Here is an 18,070-nt window from a genome sequence, read left to right on the forward strand (position 1 = left end):
AAGGAATAAAGTAAGTTCTTCTATAAGACACATCTTAAACTCTTTCTCCATGTGGTTAGTGAATTCATTTAGAAAGTGTTAGATCGTTGGATGTCTATATAGTAGAGTGGGGTGAATACCACTCTTTGCCTACATTGTTAGTTTTCTAGAGATAATAAAATAAGTTATGGTGATAAAAAGGCGAATACGCTCGCCCCCAGCGCCTCCGACAATCTATCCCAGGGCCAACACGGAGGAGGTAAATCACAGACGACTACTAACTTTTAGAATAATGACCATACAAAGATTGAAACAAGCACACCAGTGGAACACTATTGATTTATTTAGTTCATAACTCCTAAAGGTTGCTAAATCTAAGGCCTATGCACCCATGCTCTACTACTTTTCTCCTTTTTTGATAAATCATCGAAGATAGAAAAATCTTTTACAATTAGTCAAGTAAATATAATAAAAGAATATCAATGAAAGCTAAAAGACTAGAGCTTGGACGAGATTGTTTTTGATCAAGACTTATTCTTCTAGTAGCCTCTCGAGTCCTTTATATAGCCTTCTGCTTTGTTGGTTGATTTGGCAACCATAAATCAACTCTTTATCACCCACTAGTTATTTGATATTCAAATTCTATCTGCATCGTGTCGTTGATCTTTCCATCTTTGACTCCATTTCAAATGTAAATGTAGCAATAGTTGACTAATCTGAACCATTTGTTGACTGCTCTATATCTAAATTGACTGTCCAAGTCAATTCTTGAACTCATTATGCTCCTTTAGACGTCAGTCAACTACTATGGAGCTTTTAATTCAATTTGTCACTTGGGCTATCTGAATTTCCGGCATCTTGGTGTGATTTGTAAGGGACTCAACCAAATACTTCAATTCCTTTAACATCACATCGTGCAATGAATATTGCTGTCGGAGCTCCTTAGTAAACTCGTTCTGGTATGCTATAAATTGCTCCATCATTTGCTCCAATTTTGATTTATGTGGAGGTTGTTGTGGTCCGGAATTCTTCACATACTTCCCCTGATTCTGAAATTGATCTTGATTACTTCGGTATGAGAAGTTAGGATGATTCTGCCATCCAGAAGTATAAGTGTTGGAATATGGGTTGCTTGATCGCGAGTTAAAATTGTTAATAACATTCATTTGTTCAATTGGGCCACTCTAAATGGTTGCTAATGCAGAGAAATTCCTTCCCATATGTGCAGTCATCCTGCATATTTCACAAGAAACACTAGCAACATTAACAGTATTTATGTTCAGCAAATCCAAATGATTGCTTATCGCATCCATCTTTGCAGCTAACAAATCAATAGAGTTTACAGAGTATTTCCCGGGATCTTGAATTGGAACACTTCACTCAGTAATCCATTGGTGATGATTAAATATCATGCTCTCAATTATATCCCCAGCCTCATCTAGAGTCTTGTTCATAAGTGCTCCACCGGTTGCAGAGTCTAGTCTTTTGTAGCATATGAGATTCCATTGTAAAACGTGTGAATGACTAACCACCTTTCAAGTCTATGGAATGGGCATTGTTGAAGCAAGCTCTTGTATCTTTCCCATGCTCCAAAAAGCGATTCTCCATCCTTTTACACGAAGTTGGTAATAAGGTGTCGCATGTGGGCGGTTTTGTTGGGAGGAACAAACTTGTTCAAGAATTGTAACTCACACTGGTCCCATGTCACAATGCTCTCAGATGGAAGTAAATGAAGTCTAAGTCTTGGCTTTATGTCGCAAAGAAAATGGGAACAATATTAACTTATAGCCTCTACAAAAGCTCCATTTTAAACTAAGAAGTCTAATCCAATCAATTTATAGTTCAACTAAGATCAACTAAACTGGCCCTCGATAACGACGTCAAAACTTGATCAGTGTAAACAGCAAGTGCGCTGTTATTGTCAAGTAAAAAAGGATATTGATCCCATAAGAACTGATATTCAAATAGTAGTCTACTAAGCCAATCTACTATCTAGACTAAACATTAGGGTTGTGAGTTGTCGAAAAGGAAAGAAAAATAAAGGAAAGGAGAGTTCTAAGAGTTAAAAAGAGAAGAGTGGGGTTTGATTTTAGAGAAAGTATGATGGGGACAAGGGGATTTTAGATTACAGTTTCATCTGAATGATTGTAGATACCTAACCTATATTTGTGCCAAATTTATAGTAAGCTTGTGCCAAATTTATTAAAAATTATATAAATGTGGCTAAAGTCATTAATGAATTTTGATCAAAATTCATCGATGATTGATAATATCCAGATTTTTTTAAAAATTTTAGGCACTGTCAAAGCTAAGAGAATCTCAAGACTTGGTGTTATTGATAAATGAATATGATGTGTCTAAGTCTTGTAATAAGTTTGTGACAAATTTATTTAAAATTATATAAATTTTAAAAATCACAATAACTTATATATAGGGTGTGAAACCAAATTTGGAGAGGATGGAACTTGAAAGACTACTAAGTGTTCATTGATCCTTATTTAGAATAATTTGGATGTAGCTAAAGTTATTAGTGAATTTTAACTAAAACTCATTTATGATAATAAAGTGCCCAGGTTTTAAATTTTTAGATATGGTCAAAATCAGAAGAGTTCTAATATCACATTAATATTGTTATTGAGTGAATATTATATACTCAAATCATAACAGTCTATCTAGTAAAAACTAAATTTAGAAAACATGATGAAATTAAAAAAACTCTTACCTTGATTTGAAAATTTGATCCAAATTACTATAAGTAAATTTTAATCAAAACTTACTAATAACTTAAAACTTATCAAAATTTGATTCAAATTAAAAGCAGTATATTCTTGAGACTGTTAAATGTAATCATAATTTTCCAATCTTAATTCCAACTTGTATTTACCACGCTGTGAAATTTTAACTTTTTTTCAAAAGAAAAAAAAAATCAATATTTTTAAACCCCTATAAAACATAAACTATTTTTTTTTAATTTTAAATGTGTTATCACTTGTCAGATGGATAAACGTATGTGAAGAAAAAGTTTTTTTTAAGAGATACATATATATATATATATATATAATTTAAATATCAATACAAGTAAAATAATTACAAACCCAATCAAATAATTAACAAGTCTTCGTACCAAACTGCTTTTATCTTCTGGAAAGTTTTGTTGATACGCCTACAAATTATCACGCATCCCAAACTTTTAAAATAGTAATCGTTGACAAAGTTACGATATAAATTCAGATGTTGGTATTTATAGAATGTCAGTTTAAAAATTCAAAACATACTCTATTTGCTAATTTTATCAATAAAACAATTTTTACTAATTATTAAAATTAAAAAAATAAATATCTAATGACACTTTTAATAAATATTAGGTGTTAAAAAAATCAATTCTAAATATTTGTTTATCTAACTTTTTGTATTTTAAATTTTATTTTAAAAGACAATCTAAAAAAATCTTAACCAAATACATATAGAATTCTGATTACAAGAATTCTGATTACAATTTAGCAAAGGGATATTAACACAAGAAAGTGAAGTTAGAATTCAACTTAGCAACTAATAGCGCCTCCTCCCAAGGGGAAAGTACGCGAGCAACCTTGATAGACAATTAGACAGCCTAGAAGTGAAGGCAAAAGCTTTTCCTGATACAGCCTCTATAAAGCAGAATAAGACGTCTTGCCTCCATTCAAGAAAGCTCCATCAACTGTTGGGCAACATCTGCAGCTCCAACAAAAGGAATGAAACATAAGATTACTCACCAACCCATAAAGGTATAAAACATCAAAGCAATCGTATGATAAAAGAGTTAAGCAAGCTACCTTGGAGGATAAATGGTGTAGTTTGAAACTCGTACAGAATACTTGGTTGTAAAATTACGTCGAAGTTTAGGGTCCTGGCAGCAAGAAATGCAGCTCCAGCAGCAATATGGCGAGGCTTAAACTGAAGGCAAAGTGAACTTCGATAACTGCAGCTCCAAAAAAGAAAACAAAGATGTAAGTAGTGCATTGGATAGTTAAGTCACTGCTATAATCCAAGTACCATCGAATGAAACTAACATAGCTAACATCCAACATGTTTTCCCCAGCAGTATAATTGGCAATGCTACGGGACTTGCTCAGTGAATTCAAATAAACAGATAAGATGAGATGGCAAATAGAAAGATACAAGAAAAACAGGATGAAAAAGCACAGCATACGATCCTATATACAAAGACTCCTTACCAAAATCAAAGCAGCAGTCCATCTGATACATGGTCTGAGAATCTTCAGTTGAAATTCTGTACTAGTGCTAAACTATAGCATGTCTTTTTGAATCATGCACCAATTCCCGTAACCAGGAATACTCCAGTATCCCCCTCCCTCCCATAATCCATTATTCAATCAGGATAGTATAAATTTGGGAAACAAAGAAGAGAACAATTCTCTCCTTGATGCTTGTAGCTTCTGCTTACAGTGTATATCAAAGATGAGCTAATCAGGTTTCCTGCATTATGCAAAAATATATAGATGCGTATGCTCCTTTTGGATAGTCAATACATGTCCAAGAAACATGAATACACTGAAGGAATGGTTACCTCTTTTAGATAAAACAGTAAGTCCATAAATTAACTTAACCGACAGTCCTTATGTATCTGTAAGAAGGGCCAGACTAATGTTTGCAGGCAAGATATCACTTTGAAAATTAACTGCAGATCACCATGCAGTTGTTGAAAGCCAACCCAGATATCTATAGAAAACTTTAGTTAGCAATCAACCTCAATCCTGAACACACCTGGAGATGGCCGTGTTTTCCTTGAACTAGAAAATTAGACATCTCAGAACTAGGATAGGAATTATTTCACCTGTATAAAAATGTACCTTTACTAGAAGAAGCAACATTTTCAGATGTCAAGACATTGCAAACAACCTACTCTGTTAATGTTCATGCAAACAAGAAAACAAAATCAAAAAAACATTTCATTATCATTAAGGCGGGAAGCTAGAACATTAACTTTATGGAGTAGTATGCTCTATGCTTTATTAAATCTGTAAATATGAAGTTCATTTATTAACATTACTGAAGAAAAGAAAAACAATAAGACAATTTTGGTTTCAGTTGATAGCAAAAATACACATTGAATGTGCATGTGGGTGCAAGAATTGTCAATATAAGAAAACCTACAAAACAGACTAATAAATAATAATGCTTAGATGCAAAACATTTTATACATTGAACGTGCATGTGGGTGCAAGAATTGTCAATATAAGAAAACCTAAAATATAGACTAATAAATAATAATGCTTAGATGCAAGACATTTTATAATAAAATAAAGACAATAATGGTCACGCTGAGAACAAAAAAGAATACTGAGTTCCTAATAGGCATACCTTTTGCTAACTAAACTCCAAGCCACATTATGAAGCACAGATTGTGAGAGTCCAAGTTTCCCAAGAACAGAAGCCAGAGGAGCATAAGGATGCTCCACTTCGAGTTCAAAATCCAGAGTAGTCAGTATCTTTTGCTCAGTCTCAATAATTTGTTCACGATAATGTTCAAACCAATCCTACATGGTAGATTACCAAGTTTCACATGCGTTAGAATAAAAAATGAGAAAGAAACTAAATAAAGGTCGAGAATAATTTCAAAGCAGCAAAAGATAGGTCAAAACAATTACCTTATGATGTAGATATGGATAATAAGGAATTCTGAGAAGTTCTGAAACTTCACACGATGACCTGAGCACTGAATTCAATAAGCATGGTGTATCCTCAGACTTAGTTGCCAGGAACAAAGCTGCTGTGGCAATCAACTAAGCAAAAAACATATAAAGAATATTATAAGCTAATAAGCTAATTTTTAAAAGAAATAGAAATAAGGCATACAACCCAAACAAGAAAACAAAACCAATTTTTTTACAACAATATAAAAAAGATTAGACATAATTTTTTTTTCTTTTGTCTATAGAATAATAAAGAGAGAAAAGATATGAAAAATAAAACAAAAAGGTGAAGGAGAGGTGGAAGAGAAACCATGAAAACATTAAATCTGGTTAGTAAAGTAACACATAAAAGAGTTACAAGAAATACCAGAGCTTAGAGGATTTAGAGATGGTCAATGTCTTCCTCAAAATCTTAGTTGTTTCCACATCGTCTATGCTGTTTGTCCTTCATGTACTTGAATGCAGGGTGACTAATGTTGAAAAGCACCATGAAAAGCTTAAGGGAAGCATAGGAGCACAAGTATGCTTGAAATTTTGTGAATGGAGAAATTGGAATTGTGGAAGAAGGGGAAATGGAAGAAGAAACATTTAAAATGCTGTGGCCTCTAGGACTTGGTCCACGTCCTCAAATCCCATTTAAATGGATATGCCCACAAAACCCACTTAAATGCGGATAGATCATTCATGATCCCAAAGGAGAAAGCATATTTCATTGATTCAAAGTAAGCATGTGGCATTGATTCAAACCATATTTTAATTCACTGAACCCTAAATTTGTTGGCAAATCTCTAAATATTTTCTTGGAATCGTGCATAACCAAAATCAAATATTCTCTTGATATTGTTATGGTATCATTACCATTCATGAAAGTGTTAGGGTTAAGTAGTCAAGGATTAAAAGTTTGAATCATGCCGGAGCTTCGATCCCTAACCAAAATGATATACTTTTAGTACCATATTGTACCGTGCTAGTAAGTTTTTAGTACGTATTAATTGAATTATTAATAATAACAATCAACTTTTATAATCAATTGGTTACTTAAAAAATTAATTAGCTTGCTAATAGCAATCAATTTTTCTCATGTTATAATAATTTACACTTATAATTTATTCAACTTTTGCAAGTAAAACATTGGAATGTGTATCGAAAAGATGAGACCTCAACTTTTATATACTAGATATTTTGTTTTTATATTTAGTCATGTTTGAGCAATTAACAATTTAAAGACCGAGATGCTTTCATGGGTAATGATGTAATTTTGTTTAAATGAATGTATATTTTTGTCATAATTGTGTTTGAAATTTATTTATTAACATTTATATAAAAATATGTAGGCATTAAATATCATATATTTTGTTTGAAAAAAATAACTAAAATAATTAAAAATCATATACTTTGATTTTAGAAAGGGGGCCTTAGCGGATCAATAAAGTTGCAACCGTGTAACCTAGGAGTCACTAGTTCGAGTCTAGAAAACTGCCTCTTGCAAAAGTAAGATAAGGCTGTATATAATAGACCCTTACTCGGGACCCATATTGGTCGAAACTACGTGCACCATTGCATTTATACTTTAATTTTAATTTGATTTTATTTTTTTGTACATATAATTATTAGAGTAGATGAAAATCAAATTAAATTTTAGACTTAAATTAGATTTTATATTTTATAATTAATTTTTTTTAATTCTGTAAATATAAAAGTTTTACAAATAAAAAATTTGATTGAACTCCACTCAATTAAATTTGAAAATGTTAGGTTCAAATTTTATTTAAAAATCAAACTAACTTTGAAATTTTTTTATACTTTAATATGAATTGAATAAAGTTTTCTTAAAAAAAAAAATTAATCCTACACATCTTGTATCTCCAATAAAAAAAAATTTAAAATAGTGAAAGAAAATAATAAATTACTTTTAAATCTAATTAAATAAATTTTTGTTTAATCATCTACCAAATCCTAACTTTTTATTGTTAGCTTTCAATGTCATAAAAATTAGAATACACATAAAAATCCTTACTAATCTTAGATGCTAAATGTTATCTATTTAAATATTTTCCATTTTAAATTATTTTAAATTTATTTTAATGGCTTATTTAATTGAATAAACTAATATTTCAAGTTTTGAAGGTTGAGTGGAAATTAATTTAAGATTTGAAGTCTATTGAGTAATCATGGTGATTAAAGTCAAGTGGTTCACACTATGCATTTATTTTGATAGTTCCAAACCAAATCATCCAAGTTTGTATATATAATAATATGATTCAATATATTTAATTAGATAATGGTATTTTTAAAAGGTTAGAAATTATTTTCTTTTTTTCTTCTTTTCCTTTTCCTATTTCCCAATTCATATATGCACCTTCATTTCTGTACCCACCCACCCCCACCCACCTCACCGCGCTTGTCTACTGTTGTGCCTGGCTATTGTTGTGCAAGCTACCACCTTTTGCGGCCAATCGCAGACACCCACATGCCTCCAAGTACTCCTCTCTTTCTTCTCACCCTCTCCCTCTTTGATTTCCATCGTACTATTCTTCTTTCTTCATCTCCCTCCTTTCTCTCGCAGAGTCCTCCTTTCTTAGGTGTCACCATGTCTCGAAGTCATCTCAGTGCCAATCATAAATTCTTCCCCTGCCAACCAGCACAACTTGGCATTGGAAACCATATAAGCAATAAGCAGTTTAGTGTAATAGGATCATGTAGAGCACCAATTTGCCTTGAAGATTCTTCCACCAAGCCCTTTTTACATGGCAATAGAGCCAAATGATGCTTCCTCAAAGGGACCAAGTGTATTGAAAAACACGTACTATTTGTCATCATAAGTGGCAGCAATCATAGTTATAAATAGTTGATGATGTGTCACCGTATTCCACTAAAGGAAAATAAATCCTTCATACGAAAACCTTTGCTTGTGTCATCAAGTCTTTTGTGACAGATAAGATATTATATTGGAGCAATTAGAGTGGCACAGTTGTGATATTGGACAGTGCGGTGAGTATAGCCAGAAAAACCATTGTTTTTCGTCACCTTTATCTAGCTGAATACTCAAATACAAACACAGCATTGCAGTTGATGAGATATTGAATTTTCTCAGCTTTATCAAAGATACAACGGTGCTCTCAGCTTGAATTCATTCTTCTTGGCTGTAGATTCTGACATCATACAGATTGGCATGGAAGATAGATATCTTGATGGATTAGGGGTTGAAACCAAACTGCTACATTTATACTCTCCTGAGTCTTGAAAGATCTCAAATCTGAGGATGAGAAGGTTCTCAGCTACTCTATACAAGCAAGCAAATTAGTAATTATGTCACTTTTTGCCTAATGGACCAAGCTGAAAGGACACTAATTACCTGTGACTTGCAGTCCAACGAAATCAGTTCCAAATTAAAAGGAACAAGCAAGTTGAAACTTATTTAAAAATCTCCCAGTATACAAATCTAAGTATCTAACTCGTCTTCAAATCTTCTTTTATCAGCTAAACAAAACTGTTCTAGAAATTTTACTTTTTTTAATCAGGTTGAATAAAGTTATTGTTCAATTAAATGTTCACAATCTTTAGACATTAAAAATGTAGCTATTCAACTTAAGGTAAGAGGCGCAGAATTGTTTCCCTCTGTACTTCCAATTATGCTAACCACTATAAAGACCATGGTTCATCGGAACGGACGTGGAACAGCCGGAACGGGGGTTCTTGCACGGGAATACCCCACGCCGTTCTAAAGTTCCAGCAAATAACATGGTTTGCTTTGGGATGCTGTTCTTCGATGTTATAACGGCCGGAACAGAATGGCCGGAACAAACATCTTGATTGATTGATTAAGAACTTTTGGATTCCAATTTTTTACGATGTGACTTTGCTTTTCATTCAACAGACGGCTTGATTAATTAATTAAGAATCATTGGATTTCATTTTTTACTATCTGACTTTGCTTTTCATTCAATGGAAGTCTGGATTAATTGATAAGAAGCTTTGGATTCCATTTTCTACAAACTTTGTTCTTCATTCAATCTTTTAATGTTTTGTCTATATTGAAAAAAAAAACATCACATCACTATCACATCATGTTTTTTTAACCTTTTTCCCGTAATCCATGACTGCACAAGTACCCTTCAGTTATATTAATTGAGCATCTACTATTAATTTGATTCGAGTATTTGTAATTTTACATCTTTTAGCTAATGTCATCAGCTCCTTTCATTTGATTAATTTATTTCTTTTATCATTTCTATCATATTCGTAAATAAGGTAAGTTTTCTAATTCTTTATCAAGTTCTATTAACTTAACAAACACCGCTCGTGATAAACCAGTCATGGTCAGTCCCAAGTCCGAATAAAGGAGAGTTGCGTTAGGTTGTCGGTCAGTGTTAAAATTATGACAAAAATTCAATGAATTGATCCATTAAACTATTGTGCTAAAACTAAGTTGTTCCCTGAGAGTAACGCGTTGTAAGGTTCGATTGTAATGTTGCAACTATAATGTATCGGCAAGTACCGCTAAATCTCCATAAGAACTTGAGCGTAGTGTTTAATAGGCAAGAGTTCTCATACTATAGGTTGGATAAGAACAAATATGATAAGAAAACTAATAATTTAATATTTAGAACATGGAACATAGGAACCTTCACTGGTAAATCAATAGAGGTAGTAGATACAATGATTAGGAGAAAGATTAGTATTTTGTGTGTACAAGAGACAAAATAGGTTGACGAGAAAGTAAAACTGATAGAGAACTCGAGTTTAAGTTATGATACATAGGAAAGAGTAAAGCAAGAAATGAAGTGAGTATTATTATAGATAGTTCGTTAAAAAATGAAGTTGTAAAAATAGTTATAAAGGGGATAGAATTATAGCCCTTAAGATAATAGTTGTGAAAAAAAACTATGAATATAATTAGCGTATATACACAGCAAGTAAGATTAGATAAACCTATCAAATCAAAATTTTGGAACGACTTAGATGAAATATTATAAAATATTCCACCAAATGAAATAATTTTAATAGGAGTTGATTTAAATGAGCATGTCGGAGTGAAAAATGAAAAATATGAAAAGGTACATGGGGTTATGAGTTTGGAACGAGAAATGAAGAAAGAAAAACTATATTAGATTTTACGATAACATATGACCTTATATTAGTTAATACATTTTTTAAGAAAATAAAAGAACACTTAGTTACGTTCAAAAGTGGGAATAATAAATCGTAAATTAACTTTCTTATGGTTAGGAAGAAGGGTAAAAAGATTTGTAAAGATTGCAAAATCATCCTGTAAAAAACTTAACTACCTAACATAAGTCAATAATGTTCAATACATGCAAACATAATATCAATAGAAAAATATATATATGTGACTCCTAAAATTAAGTGGTGGAAGTTAAAGGATGGGAATCAAAATATATTTAATGAGAAAGAAAGAGTACAAACATTAGATGAAATATATAGTAATTCTAATATAACATGGGATAAGATAATATCAAAGTTGAAAATAGTAACTAAGAATGTAATGAGAAAGAAACATGCACCACTAAGTAAAAAATCTTGGTGGTGGAATGAGAAAGTACAAGAGAAAATGAAAAAAAAACGAATAGCTTATAAGCAATTATATATTTGTAAGAACAAGGAAAGTTTAAAAAAAATATACAATAGCTAAGAGAGAAGCTAAAAGAGTAGTAAATGAAGCAAAGAATGAAACTTTTGAATGATTATATCAAAAATTGGATACAAAAGAAGAGGAAAGAGACATTTATAAAATAGCTAAAGTGAGAGAAAAGAAGACAAGATATCTTATCTAAATAAAATGTATTAAAAATGAATGTAATAGGATACTAGTAAATGATGGAGAAATAAAAGAGTGGCGGAAGAAATATTTTTATCAACTTTTTAATGAAAGTTTAGATAACCAACTTAATTTAGGTAATTTAAGTAGGTTAAAATTAGTATAGAAATTTAAATTTTTATCGTACAATTCAAACTTAAAACAAGCTTTAAATGGGATGCACCACGGAAAAACAATTGGGCCAGATGATATTCCGATAAAGGTATAGCAGTGCCAGGGAAACAAGGTATTAAATAGCTTATAAAATTATTTAACATGATATTAAAAATGAAAAAAAAATATCTGATTAATAGAGGATATGTACTTTAGTTCCCTTATATAACAACAAGGGAGACGTACAAATTGTGCAAACTATAAGGGTATTAAACTAATGAGTCATACCATGAAACTTTAGGAAAATAATAGAAAAAAATAATAAAGAAGAAAACCACAATGACCAAAAATCAATTTGGGTTCATGCCTAGAAGGTTGATAATAAAAGCTATACATCTTCTTAGACAATTAATTGAAAAATATCGGGAGAAAAAACAAGATATATATATGGTTTTCATTGACTTAGAAAAACCTTATGATAAAGTCCCAAAAGAAATTATATAGAAAATTTTTGAAAAGAAAGATGTTAACATAATATATATTGAACTAATTAAGGATATGTATGAAAAAGTAACGACTAAAGTAAAGACTTCAGGCGAAATAACTGAAGCATTTCCAATAAAGATAGGGTTACATCAAGGATCAGCTCTAAGTGTCTATCTTTTTACACTAATTATGGACGAACTCACTGCACACATTCAAGATATAATACCGTAATGCATATTGTTTGCAGATAATATTATTTTGATAGATGAAACACATGAAGGAGTAAATATTAAACTAGAATTTTGATAGAAAACACTAGAAGGGAAAGGTTTTAGGCTTAGTAGAATAAAGATAGAATATATAAAATTTAAATTTAACAATATTAGATATAATGAGACAATTGTTAAGATAAGAGATGACGAGTTGATAGATGAAACACATGAAGGAGTAAATATTAAACTAGAATTTTGATAGAAAACACTAGAAGGGAAAGGTTTTAGGCTTAGTAGAATAAAGATAGAATATATAAAATTTAAATTTAACAATATTAGATATAATGAGACAATTGTTAAGATAAGAGATGACGAGTTGCTCGGAACCAAGAGCTTTAAATATTTAAGATCATTTTTACAAAATGATGGAGGGATTGAAAGAGATGGTTTACATAGAATACAAGCGGGATGGTTGAAAAGGAAGAGAGCGTCGGGTGTTTTATATGACCGTAAAATAATTCTAAAACTTAAAGAAAAATTCTACAAAACTGCAGTTAGACCTACTATGTTATATAGAGTTGAATGTTAGGCTATGACTCAAATACATGAGCAAAAGATGAGAGTTGCATAGATGAAGATATAGGTAGATGTGTGGACATATGAGAATGGACAGAATAAGAAATGAGAGCATTAGAGAGAAAGTCGGAGTTACATCTATTGAGAGAAAACTCCGAGAAACACGTTTAAGAATGTACGGGCATGTACATGTACTTCGACGACCAATAAATGTTTTAGTTAGGCGATGTGAAACTATGACAAACACGCATATCAAACGAGGAAAAGAAAGTCCAAATAAGACTTAGTTAGCAATAATAAAATAATATAAAATTTATTTAAGTATAGATAATATAATAAGAGATAGAACTCAGCATAAAAGGATCCATATAACCGACCTCACCTAGTGAGATAAGACTTGGTTGTTATTGTCTATTAACTGAGCATCTACCATAAATTTGAGCATATGCATCTTTTGACTCACAGTCATTAGCTCCTTTATTTGATTAATTAATTTCTTTTATCATTTCCATCATATTTACATACAAGTAAGTTTTCTAATTTTTTAGTTTAATATACTAAGTTATTCACATCACACTTTTTTTCAACCCATTGCCAATAATACATGACTGCATGAGTACTCTCCAGTTCTATTAATTAAGCATCTAATATTAATTTGAGTATTTGCATCTTTTGACTATCATCATCAGCTCCTTCATTTGATTAATTGACTTCTTCTATCATTTCCATCATATTCATAAACAAGGTAAGTTTTCTAATTTTTCATATTAATTGAGCATCTAGAATAAATTTGAGTATATGCATCTTTTGATTAATTGATTTCTTCTATCATTTCCATTATATTTGCAAATAGGTAAGTTTTATAATTTTTTAGTTTAATATATTAAATTATAATTGTTCGTTTTTATATGCTTCCTTCTCATTGTCTTGATTTTTATCAGTATCATTAAGTCAAAATTATTCATTATTATTTATTTATTTAGAATGACACCAAACCCTGATATTGGTCGACAATTTCATCAAATGGTGGGTGATAATCATAAAATAATACGATGCAAATTTTGTAAAAAAGTTATAACTTGAGGAATTACGAGATTAAAACAACATATTACACATATTACTGAAAATGTCGAAATATGTCACAAAGCTCCTAAGGAAATATCATCAATGTTAAGAAAGCATCTTTAAGACTCTAAGACAAGTAGAAGTTCAATGCAAAGAAAAAAAGCAATAGCCTTGATTCAATTGCATAAAACATACGTGTCAAAAAAGTGATAGTAGTGGTGGAGATGACATCAAAGATATAAACAATCGAGAATTACAAAAAGTCATCAAAGAAAGCCGTAAAACAAGTCATTGGAGAGGAGATGTGTTATTGCAAGGTAAAATATATAAATAGTATTTTAAATTTGTGTGTATATATCTTATTAATTTAATGTACTTAACTACTCCAAATTTTATAATTGTAGGATTTTCTAGTTCTTCATCTAGCTTAGATCCCGATTTGAAAAAAGGATATCTCGAAGCTTTAGTGTAAGAGAGAGTTCTCTATTACCATCAAAAAGAATTAGCTCTTTTATGTTTCCCATGAAACATAAGTCTCAAACACTAATTTGGTGTTGAAAAAGTAAAAGATGTTAATAAGGCTATATCAAAATGGTGCATATATAATGGTATTCCAATTAATGCAATAGATAGTGATTTATACTATCAATCCATGATAAACATTATTGCCGAGGCTAGAATAGGAATAAAAGATCTCATAGGAGGTCAAATTGGTAGTGTTTATTTACAAGAGAAGGTGGATGAGATAAATGGATATTTGAGCACTTTAAAATCAAAATAGTCAAAAGTATGGATGAGCACACACAACAAGCATCCAATCATAAATTTTATGATATATTATGACCGCAACATGGTATTTCATAGTTTCGTTGATTGCACCAACAAAGCAAAGACAACTGATTTTATTTTATCTTTGTTGAATAAAATTATTAACGAAATTGGGGAGGAAAATATTGTGTATGTGGTCATATACAGAAAAGATGCAAATAAGGCCGCTGGTGTCAAATTGATGATAGAAAGGCAACATTTGTTTTGGTCTCCTTATGCAACACATTGTATCAATCTCATGCTAGAAAATATTGGCAAGATGACAAAAGTAAAAAATGTGTGTTGAAAAAGCTAAGCAAATAACGATCTTCATATATATAATAGCAATAAAATTGTGAATTTGATGAAAACATTTACAAATGACCGTGAATTATTGAGACCTAGAATATCTCAATTTGTGATAAAATTTATTTCAATTGAAAGTCTTGTTCAACATTCTTCAGATTTTAAAAAAAAATGTACACCTCTGGTGATGGGAAAACATATAATAACATAAGCAAAAGAAGGAAAGAAGCTGAAAAAATTGTAAGCGTCGTAATGGATGGAAGATTTTGGAAAAGTACTCATGATATTTGTGCTGCAATTGAATCATTAGTAAAAGTTTTGAAATTAGTTGACCAAGATCAAAAATCAACAATGTCAATTATCTATGAAGCAATGGATAGAGCAAAAATAGAAATAAAAGATAATACCAGAGATTGGAATCATATTGGGATATTATTGATAATCGATGGTACAATCAATTACACCTACATCTACATGTTGCAGGTAACCATATAATTTATTTAGTTAAATTGTAGAGTACAAAGTATGCCATCAAAATCATTTATAAATTCCTCATTTCTTATTTTTTATTATCTTATTGATATTTTAGCATATTTCCTAAACCTGTTACTTCAATATTTTGGAACTTTTGTTTAAATGATGAAGTTAAACGAGAATTAAAAGTTGTAATTAAGATATTGGAGACAAACTTAAACGCACAAGCTTCAACCATCAATGACATAATTTTTTTTTTATGTTCCTATATTTTTTCCCAAAAATAAACAATAATTATTTGTTTTTTTCTTATAATTTTCAGATTAAATTATTCACAAACCAAATAGGTGAATTTAGGTCTCCACTAGCAAAAATGACAATTAAAAAAATTCTCTCATGTTTGTAATTTAAATTTTACAAATAATTAAAATTAAAAAATATATATGATATTGATTTTTTTGTATCAACTGAATGGCGGAGCGATTTTGGTGAAGATGTCCCACACCTTCGGAAAATTGCAATAAAAGTTCTAAATCAAACATGCTCGTCTTCAGGATGTGAAAAAAATTGGATAACCTGGTTTCTTATACACACAAAGTTTCGTAATCGCTTTGCTATCAAAAAGTTGCACAAATTAGTTTGTGTTCACTACAATATGTGGCTTAGGGTACGAAACATGATGTGCAAAAAAAAAAAAGATGATGATTTTTACAACCCAATAGACCTCAATCATGTTTTTCATGATGATGACATCTTAAATGAATGGACAACAGATAATGAACCACCAGTTTTAGAAGATGATGATTTCGCATGGTTAGATCAAGCACTTCGAGCATCAAATGCTGAAGAACACAACACAACTATAAGTATGCAAAGTCATTCAAGAAAGAAGACTAATGTAGAAAAGTCAACACAATTGAAAAGAAAAGAAGTTTTTATCAAGAGATGAGTGCAGATAGTGATGAAAGTGACATCAGATGATTCATATGATGAAAATCATCAACAAAGTCATGGTGAGCATCATGTTCATCAAAGTCATCAAGATAATCAACATGACACAGGTATGACATGGGCACAAGGTCATGAAAATTATTATGCAACACAAGATGCTAATCATGGGTATCGGCTTGGGATGGAGAAACAACGTCACTTTTGGCAAGTTTATCAGAATCTCCTGATGTCGATGATAAAGAACATTTGATTGGATCTAACATATGAAATATTTGATTTTGAGAGGGAACCAACAAATTCCAGTAAGAGATGATTATGGATCAAGAAGTTATAATTAGGAGTCTCAAGATACTGTCCATGGTTCAATTGGATATCAATCAAGTGGACATGGATACTATGGTATCAATCAACCTAGATATGATTCATCTGATAGATCATCTAATTAATCACCATCCTATACAAGTGGAATTAGACATCATGAATTTGAGGGTTATTTTGATAATGCGCACAATGTCAACAACAACAACAACAACCAAGCCTTTTCCCACTAGGTGGAGTCGGCTGTATGAATCCTTTTACGCCATTGAGCTCTATCTCCTATTATATCATCATCTATATTTAAATAAATTTTATCTTGTTTTATTGTTGCTAACCAAGTCTTTTTTGGTCTTCCTCTTCCTCGTTTGATATGCATGTTTATTATAGTTTCACATCGCCTAACTGGAGCATTTATTGGTCGTCTAAATACATGTCCGTACCATCTTAAACGTGTCTCTCGGAGTTTTTCCTCAATAGATGCAACTCCGACTTTCTCTCTAATGCTCTCATTTCTTATTTTGTCCATCTTCGTATGCCCACACATCCACCTTAACATCCTCATCTCTACAACTCTCATCTTCTGCTCGTGTGCTCGAGTCATAGCCCAACATTCAGCTCCATATAACATAGCAGGTCTAACTGCGGTTTTATAGAACTTACCTTTAAGTTTAAGAGGTACTTTACGGTCACATAAAACACTCGACGCTCCCCTCCATTTCACCCATCCTGCTTGTATTCTATGTAAGACATCTCTCTCAATCCCTCCATCATTTTGTAAAAATGATCCTAAATATTTAAATCGCTCGGTTCCAGGCAACTCGTCCTCTCCTATCTTAACAATTGTTTCATTACTTCTAATATTGCTAAACTTAAATTCCATATATTCTGTCTTTAATCTACTAATCTTAAAACCTTTCCCTTCTAGTGTTTCCCTCCAAGATTCTAGCTTAGGATTTATTCCTTCACGTGTCTCATCTACCAAAATAATATCATCTGCAAACAACATGCACCACGGTACTGTGTCTTGAATGTGCGCAGTGAGTTCGTCCATAATTAGTGTAAAAAGATAGGGACTTAGAGCTGATCCTTGATGTAACCCTATCTTTATTGGAAATGCTTCAGTTCCTGAAGTCTTTACTCTGGTCGTTACATCCTCATACATATCCTTAATTAGTTCAATATATGTTACGCTAACACCTCTCTTTTCTAAAATTCGCCATATAATTTCTCTTGGAACTCTATCATACGTTTTTTTTAAGTCAATGAATACC

General features: G+C 31.3%; 1 protein-coding gene across 7 annotated transcripts in view; it reads right to left on the bottom strand.

The window, feature by feature from the left end:
* Positions 1-3,418: 3,418 nt before the first annotated feature.
* LOC122047399 (cyclin-T1-5-like) overlaps positions 3,419-18,070 on the bottom strand; it is a 16,350-nt gene continuing 1,698 nt past the window's right edge. The window contains exons 3-7 of one of the 7 annotated variants that reach the window (XR_006130529.1): positions 5,628-5,762; positions 5,341-5,516; positions 4,547-4,698; positions 4,194-4,455; positions 3,795-3,937 (exon numbers count right to left, since the gene is read on the bottom strand). Coding sequence is in view for 1 of the 7 variants with exons in the window: in XM_042608667.1 (XP_042464601.1) it covers positions 3,659-3,690; positions 3,792-3,937; positions 5,341-5,516; positions 5,628-5,762 (489 nt within the window). In the remaining 6 variants the exon portion in view is untranslated. The other 6 variants (XR_006130530.1, XR_006130531.1, XM_042608667.1 and 3 more) reach the window with 6 other exon arrangements.

The sequence above is a fragment of the Zingiber officinale genome, chromosome 2B, assembly GCF_018446385.1.
Source record: "Zingiber officinale cultivar Zhangliang chromosome 2B, Zo_v1.1, whole genome shotgun sequence".
Taxonomy (NCBI): domain Eukaryota; kingdom Viridiplantae; phylum Streptophyta; class Magnoliopsida; order Zingiberales; family Zingiberaceae; genus Zingiber; species Zingiber officinale.